This window comes from Grammomys surdaster, unplaced genomic scaffold (genome assembly GCF_004785775.1).
Source record: "Grammomys surdaster isolate TR1022 unplaced genomic scaffold, NIH_TR_1.0 133, whole genome shotgun sequence".
In the NCBI taxonomy this organism is placed as follows: domain Eukaryota; kingdom Metazoa; phylum Chordata; class Mammalia; order Rodentia; family Muridae; genus Grammomys; species Grammomys surdaster.
This window is the reverse complement of record NW_021604591.1, coordinates 14,591,673-14,615,337: the sequence shown is the minus strand read 5'-3', so window position 1 is coordinate 14,615,337 and position 23,665 is coordinate 14,591,673. Positions and strand designations below refer to the sequence as shown.

The 23,665-nt window shown below is 40.4% G+C and overlaps 1 protein-coding gene across 3 annotated transcripts in view; it reads right to left on the bottom strand.

The window, feature by feature from the left end:
• Positions 1 to 305: 305 nt before the first annotated feature.
• Positions 306 to 23,665, bottom strand: part of Rmnd5a (required for meiotic nuclear division 5 homolog A) — a 50,018-nt gene continuing 26,658 nt past the window's right edge. Inside the window, exons 3-10 of one of the 3 annotated variants that reach the window (XM_028762412.1) lie at positions 23,284 to 23,418; positions 21,857 to 21,957; positions 10,204 to 10,370; positions 9,397 to 9,562; positions 7,624 to 7,726; positions 6,383 to 6,537; positions 4,849 to 4,933; positions 306 to 3,778 (exon numbers count right to left, since the gene is read on the bottom strand). In XM_028762412.1, the coding sequence (XP_028618245.1) occupies positions 4,870 to 4,933; positions 6,383 to 6,537; positions 7,624 to 7,726; positions 9,397 to 9,562; positions 10,204 to 10,370; positions 21,857 to 21,957; positions 23,284 to 23,418 (891 nt within the window). In that variant the 3' untranslated portion in view covers positions 306 to 3,778; positions 4,849 to 4,869. Of the gene's footprint in view, positions 4,934 to 6,382; positions 6,538 to 7,623; positions 7,727 to 9,396; positions 9,563 to 10,203; positions 10,371 to 21,856; positions 21,958 to 23,283; positions 23,419 to 23,665 lie in introns of all 3 variants that reach the window. The other 2 variants (XM_028762413.1, XM_028762411.1) reach the window with 2 other exon arrangements.

Genomic DNA, 23,665 nt, shown 5'->3' with positions numbered 1-23,665 from the left:
ACATAAATACACTCTTTTTCTGTATAGATGGCATTAGTTTCTCATCGAGGCCCAGCAGTACTGAGGTGCCCACCCCACCCCCCAACCCCAGCATATCTGTTGTACTCTGGACAGAGCACAGAACAGGCAAAAGGGAGAGCAAACAGAAAACATCTCAAACCTAGAAGGTGCGTTCACAGAAGGTATCACTCCCTTCCGTTCCCTCAATGCATGCAGACACAGGCAGATGCAGAAAGGGTCTTTCTCCTCTCAACTCTCATTTCTTCTGTCAGCTGATAAGTTCACAAACTGGATCCACAAAACACTTTTTAAATGTGCAAGTCTTTAATTTTAAAAAATATACACAGAAGAAGCCATGTGTTTTACATAGGAATACACACATTAACAAAGCATTTCGTATAGTTTTTCAAAACTCTATTTTATCGGTCCGAAATTTATAAATTAAATATATCAGAGTTAAGTTAAAATGAAATCCCTGAAACTACTGGATATGTTAGACATCCTCCCTCCCCCACCAAATCAAATAAGCAGAGAGTATCAGTCTGATTTGTTAAATAAGGTTTATTGTTATCTTTATTGCCTATAATCTAGAAGATGCAATTTTATTGTGCCTTTGCAAACAGGATACATCTCTTAAAAAACTGATCAAAAATTTCCATACATATAGCTCTATATGATAGATTACAGTGCAACACTATTCATAATTATAGAAACACCATAGAACCCAGGAGCACAGGGTTAAGCCAAAGGAATACAATCCTGAGCCATCTGAGCAAGATGATCTGATGAATCCTTAGTGAAGGTTAGAAAACATGGCGAAGAGATACATGCACACTGCAGTCATGAGTGAAGCACGGCCAACAGTGGTCGCTTGCTAGCTTCGAGGGTCACGATGAATTTCCACACATGCACACTCACTCACAGTCCTGTTTCCTTCTGCTTCCCTCTCATTCCCAGTACATTCACTCCAGCCCCTTCCCAAAAGAAAAGTTCAGGCACTAAATCCTAGAGAAGCCCACCCCTGCCTGGCTGTGAGTAGTCTAAGACTGCTACTGAAGAAGTGTAGGTGTCCACCCATACCACGGAGCGAAGCACGTGCTGTAAGCGAGTCTAGCTGCGTTTGCCTCTTTGGAAGTAAATGAAGCATATGCCTGCTACAGCTTTAAAAAATGCCTTAAAAACAAAACTTTCTCTTGCTACATCTTAAAGTAAAATCAACAGTGAAAAATTCACCCTAAAACTAATTGCCTCATCTGCTACTAAAATACATTTGCCACTCTGTTTTTGGTATCTACTCAATTGTAATTCAGTATGAAAAATTCATGAAGCCTGTACCTGTTTATGGTAAACACTACAGTACCACATACAACTGTCAGCTGGCATGCTTATGAAACACCAAGCCTTGTATGTGATTCTTGCTACACGTTTCCTCTGTGTGTTCCCCAAAACTACAGTATTCTAGTGTTACCAAAGATAATGTACAGATAGTTCAATGGTGAAAAGTATTTGGTTTGTCTTCACCGTATACATCCTAGAGATGAACCAAAACAAACCACGCCTCCATACTTTCCCTGAAGATAACCCGAGTTGGCTGACTAAACAGACAACTCGGGCTGTCAGTACACTGTATGAGAGGTTGAGCTGGGAAACCAGAGGGCTAGTGTAGTCTATCAGCAGCTTGTACTGTGCAGATAAACCAAGAGATCTTGGCTGTTGATAGCCACCGTCCCAAAGGCTGACAACAGTGAGGTGGAAACAACACAGCCTAAACACAGGAATCTGAGCTGCACAGCCTGTGGGACTGGCGACCTAGAGAAGAAGATTGGGGGGACCCTCATCCCCTCATGATTTGGTGTGGGTTTAATATCTCCCTACACATTAGCTGCTGTGGAAAAAGTAAAACGAAAAATTTACTTAATAACTTTCTTATTTTCAATCAAATGCTCACACACTCACAAAATACACACTCTATGAATATGAGGTGGCTCTTTTTCTTCAAAATTTTAAAAATAAAGAGGCACCAATACCCGTTCATTTATGTATTAAAAGTCTCATATAATCATCAATAAAACAGAAATGGCATCTGTGATGATCACACAAAGGAGAAAAAGATCAATGACAACCTTAGCCACTGTGGAGAGGCTCTGGCTACACCAGAATCTACAGGTTTTATTGGTTTAGCAGAGTCCTAAGGCAGCCTTGTCCACAACCAGAAAAGGAAACAGCTCTCAAAGAAGCCGCAGTACAGCTGTTTCCAATGCCTGTTATCTGTGTGACTGATAGTCTTCCTCTAGCATTACCTTCTCTAATAAGGCTCAAAGAGACAGATGGCATCCTCCTGCATGCTAGCATGAGCATGACATCGGTTATGGGATGGTTCTAGAGTACAAGGATCCCAATATTGTATTTCAGCATCTTTGGTCAAGGTCTGTCTTCTTTGAATCCACTTCTGCTACAGTCAGTCTCTCACAGACAAAGTATGCGAGTTAAAGAAGACCCTAAGACCTCATTTCCATGGTAAATTTTTACATCAAGTTTCAGTTCTGGGCCCTTGTCCTGCCTGCCCACCGGGACTAAAGGACCTCACAGAGGAAGCTGTAAGGTCAAACACCTGTTAAAGCTCGTTCTTTTTAAAGTTTCACAAGCTTCACAAGAGTGTCAAAGAGATGCCTAGCGCCAGGGGGACCAGGCAGAGCCTTCGTCCTTAAAACGGCCTGAGCCAACTGTGTGAAGGGTCTTGCTTCCAAAAGTATTTTCCACCAACCTCAAGAGCATGTCTGTATCACATAAACTTTATGTGACGTCTAAATGTCATGTAGATGTTTGAGGTGAGACGGTAAGAATAAGTTATGGGGGGAAAAGAAACCTAAAAACTAAATTTGACTTAGGAATAACAAAGTTGGTTTGTTTTTTTTTTTTTTTTAAGGAAAAAAAAAAAAGCCTGACACTCTGGAATTTAATTCAAAGGGAAAAAAAACTCCATAGTAAACAAGTTTACAGCCGCCCTCCCTCCACAGGATACTGCCTGGCACTATGCCTTTCCCCTGCAGTCCAGAGGCACCTCTGTTCTTTCCCTGCTTCATGGGACATGCGGGGCTTTACGGGGTATCCGACAGTGAAGCACACGGCACTGTGGGCCAGGCTTGAGGATGAACAAAGCATGCCCTCTGAGCCGGACCAATCCTGACCCAAGTAACCTACACAGTACACAGGAGCCATCACCATGACACTGACCACATGGTCATTTCTTGAGTTTTCCCGCAATATCATTCTTTCCCTTCACAAGCAAATACCAACTCTCCTAGGAAAACACTTCAGGAGAGACCATCCAGGCTAGCCCAGACCATCCACTGTGAATGCTGGCAATTTCTGATTAACTTAGCACCAAAACTGTTATCCCCCATTCCCTTAAACTGAGTCCATCCGTAGTTTAAAATAAGAAGAGTCATGTTTCTTGTTGGTTCTGTGTTACGGTTTTTCATTTTCTCATGACAGTTCTCTTATGTTGATGTTCAGATCTACATCAGATGAAATAAAGTTGTGAGATAGTTGGTGATTTCCACACAGCACTCTTCTCAAGATGAAGTATTTCATGGGTTTAAGTCAGAATTGTGTCCACAGAAGTCTTTTCCATGTAGTTAGTTCCTCATACAGAGAATAACTCTTACACATGGCTCTTTCTGGGCAGTGCATTAAATGAAGAGACCTCACAAAAGAAAAGATCATTATCTGTAGCCATGTGGTTAATATACAGGTTCACAGTCAATGAGATGAGACACTGCAGAAGAGAGGCATGAACAATATACTAATTAAACACAAACAGCCGTAAACAAGGTCCACAACACAGAAAGTTGCTAGCGTCTGCCCTTAAGGACCTGAAGTGATGAAACTGGCAACTGCATTTAGAATGAAACATGCTTTTTCCCTTCCACATACACAATGTCTGATGCTGGTGCACATACTTATATACACATGCATAACACTGCGTATCTGTGAGGATAAACTAATGTGATACTTAGCCAAGTCTTAAAGGCAGACTTCAAAGGACAGTGTGCTAAGACTGTGAAACCATATATCAAATTAGTAACATCCTAACTTCAGAATACCATTTATTAAAAAGCACCTCTTGGTAATAAAAGCAAAACAAACCAATAAACAACAACAACGAAAACCCAATAATATCTATTTCATTCTCACATCTGCCTGCTAAATTCATGATGAGATTTTAAACAGGCAGCCTGCTGGGCTATAGACAGAACTCAGAACTCAAACGCAGGTGTGCTGACTCTGAAGCAAGAGCTGGAGCAGAGCAAAACATCAAAAAGCTATGCAAATTTGGAATTTATCACAGCTTTCTTCCTTAGGCCAAAAAAGAAAAACAAAACAACAACAAAAAAGGAAATTCATTTTATAACCACAATTCAATTTGTCAAACTCCTATGAAGACTTTTCATTTAATTATGTATACATAAGAAGAAAGTTCTTCCACAAACACTCTGAAGCTTACAATTATCAAGAAAATGTCAGAATTTGTAAAAGCAGGAGGAATATTAAACACATGTCAGGAAGGTCAACTTCTGTTTCTGCTTTTAAGTAAAAAAATCACCATATAGTAAGTACAAAAACCTGCACTGAATGACAACTGCTGGTGTGTTTACTTGATCAGAAACGAAGACCAAGAGTGAAGAAAGCCCTGTGTAATACCCATCTGGAGCACTCCCTCTGTGCACATGAGCGAGTCGGCAGCTTCTGGAGCATAGCTTATGAACGGGCAGTCCTTGGATTGGATAGCTGCAGTCAATGGAACACTCTTTGTCTCGAATGTACCCATAATTCAGTTTCACTTACAAATGCAAACAAACTCATTCCTCAGAAAAATATCTGTTTGGCATCTCCCGGACTCTGTTCCATTGGGCAATATGGACATTTTAATCTAAATATAAGATAGAAAAGATTGAGAAAAAGAATAGTATCAGCACTGAGCCCAGATATAGAGGACATTTAACACCTGTATTCACATCTATAACATGTGCAAAAGCAAAGCTTATGTGTTTATTTTGCCTGGAGGATTAACTATGCTCTACATAGAACTGTCAGCCAGGCTTTGAAGGGTTACAGAAAACAACACCTAAGTCAGAGCTTATCCTGAAAGCCTCTTTGACATTTAGTAATTGGTGAAAACTGTTTTGCAGGTAAAACAGACAATTTTTTGAAACTGGATTCCTGAGTTTCAGAAGTAATCTAGTCCCTACCCACTGATGTTTATATTGCACCTGTCCCTAAATGAATTTCATATGTGTGGCTGTATAATCTATTTTAGGAGAGCAAATCTATTGTGAGCTACCAGCCTGTATCCACAACAGCCCACATGCCTTTCAGTGACAAAGAATGCTGGTTCCTTGTGACCAATGACCTGCACTGCCAGGGTTTCTGTGGTCTGGGAATGGCATAAACACTTTCTTCAGCAACAGACTTCCCAGGAAAGGGTCTTCCCATAATGGGGCCAGAACCAACATCAGTGAAGACTACCCTAACTGCCTAAGCTAGAATGCCTTTGAGATCTGTTTTGTTTTAAATTGGGCTCATTGTCTATAAAAATTACAAATGTCTATGCACTCTGAACCATAATTACACTGGTAGCAACTGTCACATATGGACAACACACTCTGGCACTGTATTCACCAAGAGGAAACTGGCTAAATAATCACATTTCCACACTACAGAGTAGTCTACATTGGTGGAGAGGGCAGTAAAAGTAGGTTGAGACAATCACATGTAGCTCAAGATGACACCTCTAATTTGTTATATAGTTGGGATGATATTGAATTCTGGGTCCTCCTACCTCCACCACTCAAGTGCTGGGATTATAGGCATGTACCACTGTGTAACTTCAACAACAACAATCACAAAGGGCTATTTTATAGCATATAAAAATAGCTCCACAATAAAGCCCTAAGTGAGAGAAGTGGAACACAGAAGGAGAAGGCTATGCACAGAAGACTACTCTTAAAGCCTTGGAGGGAGGGCCACACAAGGGTCAGAGTACATTTACAAGTCTAATTACCAAATCCTTGAGCAGCTCAAACTAACCAAAGAGATTAGATGCAATACACTTTCTATGACTCGTTAAGAAAACTCATTTCTAAATCTAGTTATGGCTGAGCATAGTGTTACACACCAATCCGAGTTCTCAGACAAATGTCTAAGATTGAGGCTGGCCTAGCTACAGATCAGCCATGGCTATACAGAGAAACCCTGTCTCAGAAAACAAAACAAAAACCAAACAAACATATAAAAGATTTTGGATGCATTCACTTATCCTTATTACATTTTACTTCCTGCAAGACAGATCAATTTAATGTTTAAGAAGTCAGACACTTACTTGCTACCATTAAACATTTTATTCAGGGCATCTCTTGATATAATATGACCACAAACCAACTTCATGGGTGGATTGTTATCTGTTGTTTGCTGACGAAGAATGGGACAGGCAAATATGGAGTGATACCAGCACTTTTTACCAAGGTCCACTTCAATCTGTTCAAAAAAGACAAATTCACAAAGGCTAGTTAAATCTCTGATCTGCAAAACTATAACACTGCATTTCAAACTGAAATCTGAGGTCTGAGAAAATCAAACATGACGCCTCAGATGTTAACTATCTTTTTTTTTTTGGTGGTACCAGGCAGCTTGGCCCACCACTAAGCCACATCCCCGGCCTAAACACCTTGTAATTCTGTCAGAACATATACCAAGAGCAGAGGCAGACAGCCTGACTGTTCTGTAGAAGTGCTTGGTTAGGTGATAAATTCAGCACAACTCCTTCAAGGGCAATCTAAATATAGTTACCTCTGGGTGATTTCAGATCTGAGTTTCCTATGTAATTTGTATGAAATGGTCCAGAGAAAACCTGAAGCAGGGAGGTAGGCAAAGTTTTTGGTGCTCCCCCTCTAGTGCTAGAGTCCAATGTAGGGGTTCGCACGTGGCTAGGCAAGCTTCAGTCCAGCACCCCATCCTACATCACAACCACCACCTCTTGTGTATGTGCTCCCCTTTTTTTTTTGCTTTTTGAAATAGGATCTCCATAAGTTGCCCAGGCAGGCTTTCAATGTACAGTCCTCTTGCCTCAGCCTCACAAGTATGGGGAACTACTGATTATGACACCAATACTGCTTAAGCTAAATCTCAACAGGATGTTTTATCATTTGTTCACATTAAAAGCTCATGGCATGATATCAACATTGTGTTTTTGCCACAAATAAATCAAATTATGTAAAAGTTTGAAATCATCTAGCAGACCAGCTGCTGCATACCAGAGCCTACACAAATACATTGTCTCCCTTCCTTCCCAATCCACAATAGCTCTTGTTCTTAAAGTCCATTACTGCCAGGTGGACCATGGTAAGCAAATGGTCTTCCACTGAGCTATATTCCCAACCTTATTCTTCACTCATGTTATGTGCATTAAAACAAAAACAGAAATGAATTTAAAACAAACAAACAAACAAACCCATGTTGAATAGCTACAATGGTGTTGTTTTCTGATTAAATGGCACGATGAGTACATTTAAAACATTCATCTTCTAGGGCAGGAAGGGTAAATAAATTATCAATTGAACTCACAGGTAATTCATCTTTCTGGTTCCAAACTCCAGTACACTGCCTCTGCTCAATGACAGCTTTGATGTTAATTAGTGCAGGCAGTGCCACACAACCTGCTGAGAAACTGAGGGCAAAAGAAGAAGCATCAGTTCCAACCCCAGGGATGCTAACCCTAGAGCACAGAGCCAACCCCAGGGATGCTAACCCTAGAGCACAGAGCCAATCCCAGGGATGCTAACCCTAGAGCACCGAGCCAACCCCAGGGATGCTAACCCTAGAGCACAGAGCCAACCCCAGGGATGCTAACCCTAGAGCACAGACCCAACCCCAGGGATGCTAACCCTAGAGCACAGAGCCAACCCCAGGGATGCTAACCCTAGAGCACCGAGCCAACCCCAGGGATGCTAACCCAGCAGAGTCTGGCAAGTGGACAGGGTGCAGAGCAGCTGTTCCTCTAAAAGAAAGCTAAATTCATTTTTCTCCCATCTTCCCACTCCCAGTCCTCAGCTATATTTCCTATAATTACTAAAACATAATCCCCCTTACAAACAAAACATAGAACTCTAGTGCTACCACATAACCCTAGCCAGTGTGGGAGAGATGAAGAAAAAGAGCAAGCTTTAAAAAGACTGTTTTTTGATAGAACGTTTAATTTCCACTTAATTCCTCAGTAATTAAAAAAAAAAATGAGCTTGTCTATCAGAAGTGAGGCAGCGCTGGCATTCCGTGTTGAAAGGGAAGAGCCATCGTTATAAGCACAAATCTCAGTAGTTCAAGGGAGGGGGAAGGAAGTACAAGGCCTAAATGCCAGCGTGCCTCCAGACACAGTGGTTTGTGCTTTAACATTTAAAGGGAAAGAGATTCTTCTGAGCCTGTCTTCGAGTATGATTATGCAAGGTTATATGAATTAACCATTCCAAAGTTTTCCCTCTAGCTTACAATACTTGTTTTTTAAACTACAATGTCTTCAACAGTCTCATCAGAAATGACTTTACAAGCTCAGAATAAAAACTTTTAACGTTCGTCTAAAATCTTGACTTTCCATACACTTGCTTCCTTTAACGTGACAAGCTTCCTCATTCACTTGGAAAAATAACTGTCAAAACTCAGAATGTGAATAAACTGTGGTTTGGTTTTCACGGATTAGATAACTTAATGTTAGAAATTAAGATGTAATGATTGAGTCATTTAAATCATAATAAACACAATAAACTGGAGTGTCTGGCAAAGTAGTTCAAGTAAAAACTGTATTTTGCAACAAGACAGTTCACAACTCAATACACAGGGGCTTTGTTTTGTCTCAAGACAAGCATCATACTGTGCAAGAAACTAAATGCTTTATGTAAACGCCCTACTGTGTCACAGAGAATGCTAAAAAGATGCAGACTCAAATATCAACTTAAAACAAGTATCTACTGCCTACCCAAAGTGCTGCCGAGCTCAGCAAGCATGTACTAGGCAGTCAGTACGGCAGTGAGGAGCTGCTGCACATACCTGCTGAGGCTGGCATCAATGTCCCCATAACACAGACCTTGACATTTAACTTATTTCTGTTTCTGCATCATCTGTGCAAATGTCAGCAGTGGAAAAGGGTTTTCAGACTCCCTGGTTCCCAGGTCACATTTGGAGAACTGCTAACCTAAACTGTGTCATTCCATCTGTGGCAAGCACTTGAAGTACCAACTATACACATCTCCAGAAAGACAACACAACCTACTGGTTTAATCATAAAGGCAACAGGAAAAGTTACCCAACATAGTGCCCATTTCAGAGCAACCAGGGCCATTACCACACCTGACACTGAGAGGGGACTCCACGGAGAGCCCCAGGAGGGCACAGGCATCCCGTGTGAAGATGTCACAGATGTCAGCCCACTGGTTTGCATCAAGTAGGTGAACATATGGTGAGTTTTCAATCCCTTGTCTCAGGTACACGAGGCTTCCCATTAATACCTGAATGTCTAAAAGAAAAAACACCAGCAAAATGAAGGTGTGCACACACGTCTGAAACAGCATCTACTTGTGAACAGGTTGAAAAAGCTAAGAACATTTCCATCCCATGACATATCCTAAAATAATGTAAACATTCTGGTCCCTAAGCATGATCGAAAGACCTCCTTCTTAATTAAGGATTCAGCATAGAGAGGATAAGAAAAAGAAAGCACTGAAAATAGTGAACTTAGACTTTCTAGTCTTATACTGCCATATGTGTCACCGGTGTGGCAGCAGCATGTGGTGAGAGGGGAGTGGCCAAGGAGCAAGCCATACCTTGGTCTTGTCAATGTCCTTACATTCAAGAGTTCCTAACTGCCAGTTATCTCAACAGTTTTAGTCATTAGCAAATATATACGAGGGACACAAGTTGTGGCTACTGGGGTGGCTAGTGGCTCCCCCCCAAACACTAAAGCTCTCTACCTCAAGCCATGTTGGTGGTGTACATCTGTACTCCTAGCATTCTGGAGGCTGACCTAAGCGGATCACAAGTTCGAGACCAGCCTGGGCTATATACAGAGACCGTGTCAACTTCTTGTACTCTCCCCACTTTGCCCATGCTCCCTCCCCAACGTACAAAGGAAAAACAAAGGTCTGACTCCCGACTCACCTTTTTGATGATTTAGGGCAAATGGCTGGAAATTTTTTGCATATTGTAAGGCTTCTCGCTGATTTGTAGTTCCACCCATTAACAAGCTAATAAAATACAGTCGGTGTAGCTTAAATTCCAAGGAGCTGTTTTGGGCTATGAGCATTTCTCGGTTTGATACTGCCCACCTAAAGCAACAGAAAAAGATTTTAAGGGTAACCAAGGGCATGGCTGACATCTAGCATGAGAAAAGAGGGTCTAGTTTGCCCTCTTGTGGGAGGTTGTGGTAACACCAACCATTAGGAGATGCAAACACAAAGGAAATCATAAGAAGCTTGATGATAATTACTTCTTCAATAAGGTATTACAGTATAATGGCTCTGGTATGTCACATAATACACTTGGATTTGAAGAGGACCACACTCTGGAGTGTAAGCCTTGAGATGCACACCTAAATCACTTTGAGCCACACTTCTTCCTATTAAGTAAGCGTATTTGTAAATAAACCAAACTTCTGAAGGGGAGCCTCTTACTTTTTAAACTACACTCTCCCATTGATTATGCTTTCGTTCTTTACTCACATCATAACCGTCATGTGGAAGTCAGAGGACAGCCCAGGAAGTCATTTCTTTCCTTCCACCACGGGAGGGAGGGAGGGAGGGAGGGAGGGAGGGCGGGCGGGCGCTGAACCCCGGTGAGGCTTGCTGCAAGCACCTTTACCTGCTGCACTGCTTCACCATGGGCCTGGAATCTCTTTACCTAAACCTTGGTCAGATTTTATGCTACTCAGTTTAGCATTAAGAACCAGCAAACATAGAGACTGTGGATACAGCTCAGTGATGGAGTGCTTGTTTATACAAATAAAAGAAACCCTAGCATTGCAACAACAACAATACACAAAAGAAACAAAACCAGAAACCACACATATTTCTTAAGGCTCTTGCAGTCTTTTTTAAGATTGACTTTTATCGTGTGTGTGTGTGTGTGTGTGTGTGTGTGTGTGTGTGTGTTCCCCATGTACTAGGCACATGTGCATGTCAGGTACCCTACAAGGCCAAAGTAGGGCACTGGAGCTCCTAGAACTGGAGTTACAGTTTTCATCTATCATGTGAGTGCTGGGAACTAAGCCCAGGTCTTCTGGAAGAGCAACAAGTGCTCACCACTGAGTCCCAGTAATTTCAGAAGGGGAAAAAAAAAGCACATATACACACTGTGCTATATATACACGATATGACAAAAGATTTGTATAGATATAATGTCACTGAGGGACTAATACATCTTTAACTGGGACTACCATGTCATAAAAACAGATGTGTACCACAGATCAGCTGTTGAAGTCAAATTTTACAAATATGATAAAGAAGCTTAATTTTGACAGATATTCAACTATAAAACCTATCATTTAATTGACCTTTACATGGACATTTTTCAGCTAATCCAATTCAAATTCTCCAAGGACCACTGGAATATGAACCAGGTATGACTGTAAAAGTGAGTAATCTGAGTTGGGAATATATTTTGGTGGTAGAGCGATTGCCCAGGCAGCATGCACAAGGCCTCTGGCTTGTTTCCTAGCATATGGGGGAGGGAGGACAAAACAAAGATGACATAAAATCCGAGTCATAGCACCTTCCTTAACTAATAATTTCCTGATAGCACTCTTGTCCCCACCATTAGCTTTCTCAAGTCGTCTAACACTACTAGATGAATGACAATTTGAGTGGATGAAACAAAAACAAACAAAATAAATAAACAAAAAACCCAACAATGCTTTTCCAGACCCCTGACCTGAGATTACAGTCTTCTCCCAATAATTCAGCCAACTTTAACATTTAGGCTGCACATTAAGGAAATTCAAATTTTTATAAAAGCTTTTATCCAAAGCAGAAGTAAATGTGTCAACCAGTACACTTACTCTCTTGGCTTTGTAACATGATGGTGTCACATTTAAAGTTCATGCTAAAGAATCAGCAAGAAGGGAAACATGCATATGTTTTGTTTTTCTGAGACTGGCTGCTCATACTTAATATTATATATTCTAAGTCCATGCATTTTCCTTCAAATTTAGTAATTTCACTTTTCTTTACAGCTGAATAATATTTCCACATTATATATGTAACATACTCTCCTGATCCATTTATCTGTTGGACTAGGTTGGTTTTATTTCCTGGCTACAGTGACAACTTGGAGTGCAGATAACCCTGCAACACAGGGTTCTTTGTGTATATGCCCAGGACTGGACTGCAGGCTTTAAGTTAGTTCAGATTTTGTGTGGAGCACTCACGGTTCTCTTGGGATACACACAGCCAAGGGCTGGTCAGCTTTTTGTTCACAGTTCAATTCAAACTGAAAGAGGTGGAAACTACTCTGCCTTGGTTGTCATCTTACACCACAGCTTCCTATAGGTTGAGGGCACAGATTAGCATCACTTTGCTGTTGTCAAAGGACATGTAATGTCACAACCTTTTAACCACTACATTCTCTAAGTAAGAAACCTTTTTGGGACCCTCATAAACCCAACCCCCAGCCCCAGTAATGGTACTTAGTGACCTAATCAGCAGTAGCCCACACCGACACGCAGCACCAACAGCAGCGTTCTACCCTGATCAGCCTGTGAAAAGGCTTCATTTATATAATTTCCATCACCCCCAAATAAAAACGTAATTTCACTCACATGATTTGCTCTCCCTTTCCTCTCCTAAATTTGCCACTTGGATGGGTGACTATTTCTGGTAACAATGAAAGAAAACGGCATCTGGCCAAGGCTCATAACCTATCCCATCATACCGCTCTCCAGCATGTTAAAGACTACAAATATTCCTTCTAGTATTCCTGGGAAGACTTCTATCACACTTCCTACTTTTTTTTTTTTTATCTCTTGGGAATGACTCACAATACTCACCCCTAGAAGTACAAACTTAATGGAAGCTATTAATAGTATAATCCAAATGTCTTTAAAATTCAAAAAATGGCAAACACTACACAATCAAATTCAGCAAAAGAGCTAGCAATTCCCTAACATCACTGTGGAGACAAAAGACCACTAACAGTTCATTCAAAGGTATTATCAGCTCTCTTGGTATGGACCCAGGGTCTCACTGTACCCTCCAGCCTGTCCTATCCCATCTTTGTGTCCTGCTGACCAAACCCACAAAATCCCTCTCAATCAGGGATCATACACCAGCACAATTAACTAGGATCCAGACACGGCAACACCAACCAAAGCATGGAACACCCACCAAAAAAGACAAGATCAGATAGTTACACTAAGAAACACCTCAAATATCCTTACTGCAGATACTTAGATTCAAGCCTCAAAATACAAATATAAACAGTAAACATTTGGATTGTCCCTCCAGAAACAAACAATCTATTGCAGCAGGCTCGAGAAATGAAATTTAACAGACACACAAGACGGGCTTCAAAAATATCAAGTATAAGTATATTAAAAGAAGGTATGAATAAATGCCTCAATGAAGACCACAAAAACACAGTGGAATGAAACAATGAAAACACTGCAAGACATGAAAGCAGAAACAGAAAACCAAAACCCAGATAAAATTGAAAATGAAAAATTTAGGAGGTCAAATAAAAGCCTCAGAGGTAAATCCTTAATTCCCCAAATAAAAAGACACAGACTGACAGACTAGATTAGAAAACAGAATCCAGGGATGGAGAGATGGCTCAGTGGTTAAAAACACTTACAGAAGATCTAAGTTTGATTCCCAGCATCCCACATGGTGGTTCACAAACATCTGTAACTCCAGTTTCAGAAGATCCAATTCCTTCTTCTGACTCACCTCCAAAGGCACCACCAAGCAATGTCAGTTTACACGTTAGCAGCTGCAGCTTGATCCACTCAGAAACACTTCACAGATATACCAGCAGTCCAGTTCAGTAGAGTCCGGATAGTAAACTCTAATCAGTGGTGGTGGCACTACCTAGCAGAAACAGCCAGGCCTCAGCCTTGGCTCAAGTCAGCAGGAGTGATGCCAGGAGAAGTTCTCGGCTGTACCTCTCACAGCAAAGATCAGCAAAGATTAGCAAAGATGCAAGCTCCACAGGTGTTGCACAGCTAGCTATGCAAGCCAAGCAAGCCAAGCTTAGCTCCTGTCCATCAAGTCCTATTTATACACTCAAAACATCTCTTCATCTTTCCTGAGCATGGGCTGTGTCTGTCTCAGCTGATATCATTCTGTCAATCGGCCCAAGTGCATAGAAGTGGCAAGAAACTGTAGCACATCACCAAAAGTGTGTGTGTGTGTGTGTGTGTGTGTGTGCGCGCGCGTTTCTCTCTATGGAGTCCCAACAAATGCAGCTCAACTACGCAACGTAAGGCAGATCAATACATGTGGGTGTTGTTAGCAAAGACTCCTCCATCACATGTCTTTTCATGTGCTTCCTTTAGCACAACATCCTCTCTCCTGTGTCTGCTTCAGTGAAATGATCCTTCTTGAGTTTGCCTTAGCTTTCATACCTGTGTCCACTTTAAATGTTCCTCCATGTGTTTACCCCAGCAAAATACCATCCAACTGACTTTCCCAAAGAATTCTTAAGTTTCCACTTCAAAACACTAAGATAGAAGGTTGGTACCAGAAGTTGGGTATTTCTGTGATAGGCCTGACCAAGCTTTAGTTTGGAGAAAGATTCTGGGACTTTGGAAAGCTGTGGAACGCTTTAAGTGGGGCTTAATGAGCCATCCTAGTAGGCATACAGAAGGCTGTGTTGCTAAGAGTGTTCTGAACTGTGCAGACCTGGCCCAAGAGGGTTCAGTGGAGAATTTCACTATGTGGCCTAAAGACTTTTTGTGGTATTTTGGTGAAGAATGTGTCTACTTTTTTCCCTTGTCTGAAGAGTCTAGCTGAGGCTAACGTAAAGAGATTTATACTAATTGCATTCACAAAGGAAGTAACAAAAAAGCCCAGCAGAGACTTTTGTTCTCTGGTTTAGTCTCATGCATTCTGATCATGCATAGCAAGCTTAAAATATACAAGCTTAAAAATACAAAGTGTATGGTTCAAGTAATAATAAAGGAGCACCAAGATGTGAAATGGACCTGAATCCTGTGTTCAGGAGATAAAGAGATTAAGGGAGTGGTGATCTCTGGGCAAGATCACATCCAGCTAAATTTACTGTTTGTGTTTGCAGGTGAATAAGGAATAATTTGGACTTTTAATCTGGAAATCACCACAAAAGTTAGGTAAACACTAAGGGGCCAGAGAGCATCTCCCATGGAAAGGGGTAATAGAATAAAGTATAATGGACAGATGAAGGGGAAACTGGAGTAAGAACATTAAATGGGGGGCGAGGAGGGGGGAGAAAAGGGTTGAAGAGAGAATTTAACAACTAACACTAAAGGCCATGTGAAAAGCCATATATAAACCTACTATTGTAGAAACTTCCTAACATAAACAGAAGGAATCCAAATGGAGTCACCAAATGATAGGGGAGACGATGTCCCGACGAGATAGTCCTACATTCCAGAAATGGGTTACTTCTTGTTGCACTGTTGGTCAAAAGGGCTCTACTGAAATTCCTAAACATCACAGACTATTGCCAAAGTTATTGTTTATTCTTCACAACCCGATGGTAGGCTTTATTGTAGAAAATATTTACTCATGTTCTCTAACACAGAAAAGTTATCTTGTGCCCTACTAGAAGCTTCAACCCTGCTAACTAGCAGTCGCAGTACTAGAAGGTACTCTGCATGTTACTTGAGAAAAAATGCTATCATTAATATCACTCGCTACAAACCCTAAGACCTACAACAATGATCTGCCTGTAAGGTATGCTGGGTGCAATAATGAAAAAATGCTATTATTATATCACTCGCTACAAACCCTAAGACCTATAACAATGATCTGCCTGTAAGGTATGCTGGGTGCAATAATAGCATAAATGCTACAGGAGCAACCAACCACTTACTTTCTTTCTTTCTTTCTTTCTTTCTTTCTTTCTTTCTTTCTTTCTTTCTTTCTTTTTTAATAATTTATTTTTTCTCAAATCGTAATTCATTCACACAGGGGTTATAAACACAGAAAGGCAGGATGTGGGGAAGGGGATGGCACTGGAGTGTGGGTGTTCAGGGGGAATACAGATATCTTTCAGAACCGGGTATAGGCTGGGTGAAGGTTCAGGGGACAAGTCACTATGACTCTGTCTATGACTCGCTTGTCCTTACCTAAGTTGGTATTGTCTGTCAAGGCTACCTATTTAGAAGGTCTATGACTACTCAGGCTTGTAGATTTCCACAAAAGCTGCCTGTTTACATTAGCTTATAGCCATCTGTTTCAATGTTTTTCCACTTAGACCCAAGACTTTGTGTTTGTATACATGTATGACAGGCCTATTGCTGATTTTAGGTCTATGGCTGATTTTAGGCCTTCAGTGTGTAAGCAGGGATGCCCCTGACATCTCCTCCCTTCTCTAAGTATAGAAGGGCTGTGGCAATTCTAATCTTGCGAAGGCAGGGATAGAGGCCTAACCAACCACTTTCTGATTATATATAAGGCCCAGTCCATGAAATGGAGCCCATATTTGACACTGCTAAAATGGCATAGAATCAGAGTCCTACTCGGCTACAAAACAGCATTAACATGACTCCTAATAACATAGTGCTGTACTCACAGATCACTGCCTCAACTGAACCCACATCAGAGAAGTTCTTTCATTAGCTGGACATCTATTTGGATTCGTTCAGTAGTTTTCAGTAGCATCGACACACAACTGGACAATGTCAGACAGTGAGGTAGAAGCTCCATACCCAGGTGTAGTTAGCAACACAAAATGAACTCAATGGTATTTTTGTAGACTTTTTGTTTCATCTTGCCTTTTTTTTTGGGGGGGGGTCTTATTGGTCATTTATTTATTTAGATTTTCCTTTTTGTGGTTTTGTGCTTTCTGTGTTCTTGTTTTTTTGTTATTTGCTTTTGTTTGTTTGTTTGTTTTTGAGAGAGAGAAAAAAGAATACAATACATGGGTAGGGAGGCTGTGAAGATCTCGTAGAAATTGAGAGAGAAAAAAATATGATTGAAATATAGTATATGATTTTTTTCACAAATGGGGGGCTGGTATTTCCAAATAGTGAAGTCTTGGGTACTGGCTAATTCTATCATTAGAAGTACTAATGGTTTTTTCATCTCAGAGATGATGTGCCTTTGATTTTTTTAAAAGATATTTTTATTATTTTTTTAAATTATACCCATGTATGTACAGATCAGTGCAGAATTTAGAAGAGTGTCAGATCCTCAAAACTGAAGTTACAGATGGTTGTGAGCCACTCAATGTATATGCTGGGAATTAACTTGGGACCTTTCAAAGAGCAGTCAGTGCTCTTAACTGCTAAGCAAGTCCTTTTTGTTAGCTGTTTAAGAAACCATACAGAAGGGTAAAATTAATCAATGGGCAAAGACACTTGCCACCAGGACTGACGATTTGAATTAAATTTACATATACTATACTAAATCATATACTATATTTCAATCATATTTTTCTCTCTCCCAATTTCTATAAGATCTTCACAGCCTTTCTACCCATGTATTGTATTCTTTTTTCTCTCTCAAAAACAAACAAAAGCAAATAAAAAAACAAGAACACAGAAAGCACAAAACCACAAAAAGGAAAATCTAAATAAATAAATGACCAATAAGACCAAAAAAAAAAAAAAAAAAAGCGAGATGAAACAAAAAGTCTACATTGGGACAAGAACAAATTTCTGCAAGTTATACACACACACACAAAACATTAACTATCTTTTTTCTTAAAAGACTCATAATCATATATGGTGGTACAAGCCTGCAATCCCATTACTAAAGGCTAATATCAGCATGGGCTACATAGCATTAGTGAAATTTTGTTTCAAAAAAGAACAGTGGGGAGTAGAGGAAAGCAAAGAGGACTGGAGTATTGCATATGAGTATCTGTTTAAAACACAAACAAGCTGGTCACTGATTCCAGCACTTGGGAGGTAGGGGTAGTAGGATAATCAGAAAGTCAGGGCCAACCTATCATAACAATAGAAAATATTAAATCAAAACATAAAATACACATATTCAACTTTACTTGAGGTTCTTTTATATATATGAAGAGAGTGAGAGAGCAAGAATGAGCGAGAGCGAGGGAGAACAAGAGAAAGAGAGTGCATTGTTCCAATGCTGCTGAACCCTCAGTAGGATAGTTAGATAATGTATAGAACAGGCTTGGATCTTCCTATAGCCTTTCACCAGCAGTAAACTTAAAACAGAAAAAGGTGTTACCATCTCAACTATTTTCTCTCTCTTTTTTTCCTTCCAGTCTATCACATCCTTTCCTGTAACTCTGACACCTGGTACCTCATTATACCCTTTTCTGAGATAGGAAGCCAGACTGGCCTTAACTTCCTATGTACCAGAGGATAACGTTGAATTCCTGATCTTGCCTCCATCTTCCAAGTGCTAGGATTATAGGTGTGTGCACCATACCCCACACTCTTTTTAATTAGTTTCTCTTTAAATTGTTCTCTCTCCATCACTTGGCATATAGAGAGAATTAGTTTTAAATGGATCACCTTTCTTTTTTTGTCTTCTCAGAATTAAGGGCAATTAATTGGGTAAAAAGAAGAAAATCAAACTCTAGGGGGAAAAATCCAACTTGTTGGATCTTGGATGCCCTTCTCGTGTCTCCTCAGGAGAGCTGTTTCTTCTCCTGTCTGTGGCCATGGAGAGCTGCTTGAAATGAAGGGCTGCACACCTATGAGAAGCTGTGCACTGAAGAACAAACACCAGAAATGATTTAAAACTTAAAAAAAAAAAAATGTGTTTAGATGTCTTGCCTGTATGTAACCATGTGCATGTCTGATTCCCAAAGAGGCCAGAAGAGGGTATCAAATCCCCTGGTCAAGAGTTACAGATGGCTGTGGGTCACTGTGGTGGTTTGAATATGCTTGGCCCAGGGAGTGGCACTATTAGGAGGTGTGGCCTTGTTGGAAGAAGTGTGTCACTGTGGGTATGGGCTTTAGGACTCTCATCCTAGCTGCCTGGAAGCCAGTCTTCTCCTAGCTACTTTCAAAACAAGAGGTAGTACTCTCAGCTCCTCCGGCACCATGCCTGCCTAGAAGCTGCCATGCTTCCTACCATAACAGTAATGGACTGAATCTCTGAACCTGTGTCATGTGTTAATGGTCTTCCTGGCTAAGAAAACTCTCATCAATATAAGAGAGACTATTGCATGAGTGAGTAAAACAAAGCACCTGATGATCAGAGATTTGAATTACAAATTACATGATACACATGTGTTACCCAATTAATTGGCCTTAATTCTGAGAAGACAAAAAAAGAAAGGTGATCCATTTAAAACTAATTCTCTGTATATGCCAACTGATGGAGAAAGAACACTTCAATTTAAAGAGAAGCTAATTAAAGAGTGTGGGGTATGGTCATGGTGTCTCTTCACAGTAATGAAACTCTAAGACAGTCAGCATGTGGGTATCAAGAATTGAATCCTGGTCCTCTGAAAAAGCAACCAGTGAGCCCTCTAAACCATCTTTCCAGCCTCATCCAGAAACTATTTAATCATCGCATCCTCAGTTTGTAATTCAAATCTCTCACCATCAGGTGCTTTGTTCTACTCATTCATGCAATAGTCTCTCTTTCATATTGGATGAGAGTTTTCTTAGCCAGGAAGACCATTAACCAAACATTATTCCATGAAAGCAGAAGGGCAGTCTTATACCCCATCCTTCTGACTTTTCTTTGCACTCCTACCTAATTTCTGGCCTAGGGAGACTCAGCAGTCTGCCTGGTAGTGTTGATATAAAACCCTTCTGCAGTATAAACAAAGTCAACATTTTCCTCTCTTAGGTGAAGAATTCTGCAACCTTTACTTTTCTCTTTCCCTTCTTTACCATTTAGTTATTTTTAGTTCCTGAAGTTGTACAGTGGAGAGTTTTGCACTAACAAAGGCAAGTAGGGATTGCTCTTGCAGGTCCCAGGAAATCATTTTATGTTCTAAGATGGTCAGGTATATCATCCATAGTGAGCTTGAAGACATCCCCCAAGAGTCAAAAGGTTAAGTAAAATTCAGGTATAACCTCAAACAATATACTAAGCCACTTTAGAAGAAAAAGTTTTGTCTATCCTAGTATAAGCAAGCAATTCAAAAATTTGCAAGTTATACGCGCGTGCACACACATACACACACACACAATGCAGAACAGTACAACCATCTATACACACACCTTTACAAAGACACAGTTAAAGAGATTTAGGTTTAAACAGGTCATTTATATTTTTAGTTTACACAAAAATCATATAACACACACATTAACGTAAGAACCCTCTGTCTCTTCATCTTGGCTAGTTCTAGAAATATACAATTTAAAAAAAAAACTGATCAAAAAATAGAAAACTATGCAGTAACCTCTACCCTAAGTACAAAATTCAAATCCCAGATGGCATTATTCCCAATCACTAACAGTGATTTCAAATATTCCACGTTTTAAAGCATCAGCATGCTACTTTTGCTTATCTTGTTCTCCATCCTCACTTGAAGTTATCTACTATAAATATCCTGGTAAGGGTCACACTAAAAATTTTAGAATGGATTTAGAGACTCTGGCATGAGATAAACAAATAACTTGCTCCCTATTTTGTGTGACACATACCAACCATTTTATAGCGTCAAGCATGGCGCTGGAGCAGAAGCTGAGAAGTTCATCTGATCCACAACTGGGAATGGTGTGGGCTTTTGAAACCTTAAAAACCACTTCCAGTGACATACCTCCTCCAAAAAGGTCCACAACTCCCCCAACAACACACCCTTACTCTTCAAATATATAAGCCTGTAGGGGCCATTCTTATTGTAGAACACACCAATCCTGTTCTGACAATAATTACTCAGGTATATTTTGGGTAACGCAAGTAAACGGCATGTTCACAGAAAATTATCAAAATCCAGTTATTCACTTGTGCATCCCTCTGGGTTCAATCCATAGCGCCATGTGCACCTTGGTGATCTGGGTCAGCGGCATGACTCAGTCAAAGTGCTTGCTAGCTTGCAGCAGAAACCTGATGACTTGAGTCCAATCCTATAACCCACAGTGGAAGAGAAAACTGACTCCTAAAGTTGTCCTCTGATCTCCACACATACAGTGACACCCATACACCTGAACTCTCTTATCTCTGACTCCTGACACGCACTCTCCTCTCTCTCTCTCTCTCTCTCTCTCTCTCTCTCTCTCTCTCTCTCTCTCTCTCTCTCTCACACACACACACACACACACACACATCACACATCTTTCATACAGAATTTTTGCTCTGTTCATGAATGTCACTTAGTTCCCATAACCAACTAAATCATCTCTCAGAATGACAGCGCAACCCGCAACACATTATAGAAACTCAAATACCATGTAAAGATTGTCGAAACAATAATGCTTCAGTTTTAATACTGGTCTACCGAGAGGTGTTGCAGCATAAATAAGAAAACTGGTTTCTCTTCTGGAAACATGATCAACTGTCACGTTAACAAGGCTGCTCATGTTCTCATAGTATACAGTGGTATTTCACTTGGTTTAAAGGCATCCACGTCTCCTTTCTCAAATCCTCTTTAGACACACCTATCTAAATATCTCTGTGTTTTACAAATAAATTTTCTTACAGAGTTCCCCTCACAGTATCTAAAAGAAAGAGTAACTTACTCAAGAGCAGGCCTTAGAACTCTGACTTTTAATGCTTCTAATATTCGATTTAACTCCACAAATGGTTCTTTCTGACTTGGGTCCACAGACAGACCAGATTCCTGGAAGGGAAAAACAAACAAACAAACAAACAAACCTGTTAATATATTCATTCACAGTAGAAAAAGCTGATCTAGATTATAAAATATAGGGCTGTCAAAGATAATTTTGTTTTCGCATATACTTCTGGGGCAGAAACAGAGACTGTCCCACCTCTATGCTTCCGTCAAATCTCAGCTGAGCACCAACAATGGACTGTAGCTGGATGTGGCCAATGTAATGTAAACACATACTCTTTCCTAGGATATAAGGTGGAGCTGGAGGTCTGGCCACAAGGAGAGGAGGACTCACTGGAAACTGCAGAGCTACAAGGAGTGTCTAAGAACTTCACAGGACAGATGCTATCTTGAGTCTGTTACTTGAAAACAAACTGATCTTCAATGACACAATTTACTTTGAGGTCTGTATGGACACACATACCTCAAAAGGTACAAAGCGAGACCCACGTACCATTGATTTAAATTGTTTCAAAAAGAAAAGGCTTAGATTATAGACTGGTTTATGATGCACTTTAAGTATTTTATCTTTTGAGTTCTTCATTTTTTTAAACAACAACAACAAAATGCAACAGAACGGAGTTTGGAGACAAGAATAAGGGACATTCGAATCCCAAGTTCCTTCACACAGGCTCCCTGACAGGCCCTGGGTAGACTCCTAGGTTCTCAAACCTCACACTTTCCATGACCTCAACTCCTATCTCACAATGTAGTAGGAAGGAAAAGCAGGGTGTGACCTGGAGGAAACTTGATACACAGCAGCTACTATTATCCTGACGACATGGTGCTCCTTCAAACAGAATAAGAGGGCAATGCCCACCTGACGTGAATTTTAGCCTCAAATTTCATTTGATATAGTTTTACTAGATCAGAAAACCAAACATTAATATTTTTGTTTCTTTCCTCTTTTCTGCTATATTAACATTCCCTATCACAGGAAGAGAAGGAGCCAGAGTAAACAGTGCATGCCGATAGGTGTTAGCACTGGGGAGGCTCAAACAGGAGCAGCCTGGGCCACACAGGAAAAGTAGTATTACTTTTAATACTTTGACTAATAACCAGGAATCAACCTACAAGACTCAGAATAAAGAAACAACAATTTGGATATTAAGCTGAGTGTAATTTCTTAAGGAAAGGGCAATTCAGATACGAAATTACAGCATTATAATTTCTAAGAACTTAAAAATTTTCCTAGCAAAATGATATCCATGATAATTAAAATACCACAAATCCATTTACAGTTTGAGGTACACCCAAGTCCCATCTGCAGACACTGCAGAGTCCACAGCACTGTCTTGTTTGTTTCCCTATGCCTCACTGGCACATGCTTACCTGGCAGAGCTCCTCAGCTACATCCAGCATTCCTTGTCGGAAGAAGTGTTCCACCATGACCTCATTGAGAAGCCGCTGGCTGTCTGCCTGCCAGCAGCCATCTATTCCCACACTGCTAATGTCAGAATCAAAATTCTGGGGGGAAACAGAAAAAAATCATGTATAGATGACTTCCTTTTTTCACCTAACAGAAAGAAACATCTTACAGAAAGGTCTACATCTTCCTTTGGTGTTATCAGGAAGTACCAAATTCAATTTGTCTACACAATCACAGGCAAGGATTTTCCTATTGGTTCTTTTAAATCTTTTCACTCTTGGAGATTACTGATGGAATAAACACAATTTTTTTTTTTTTTTAAATTGGGAAGCACTCTAGGAAAAT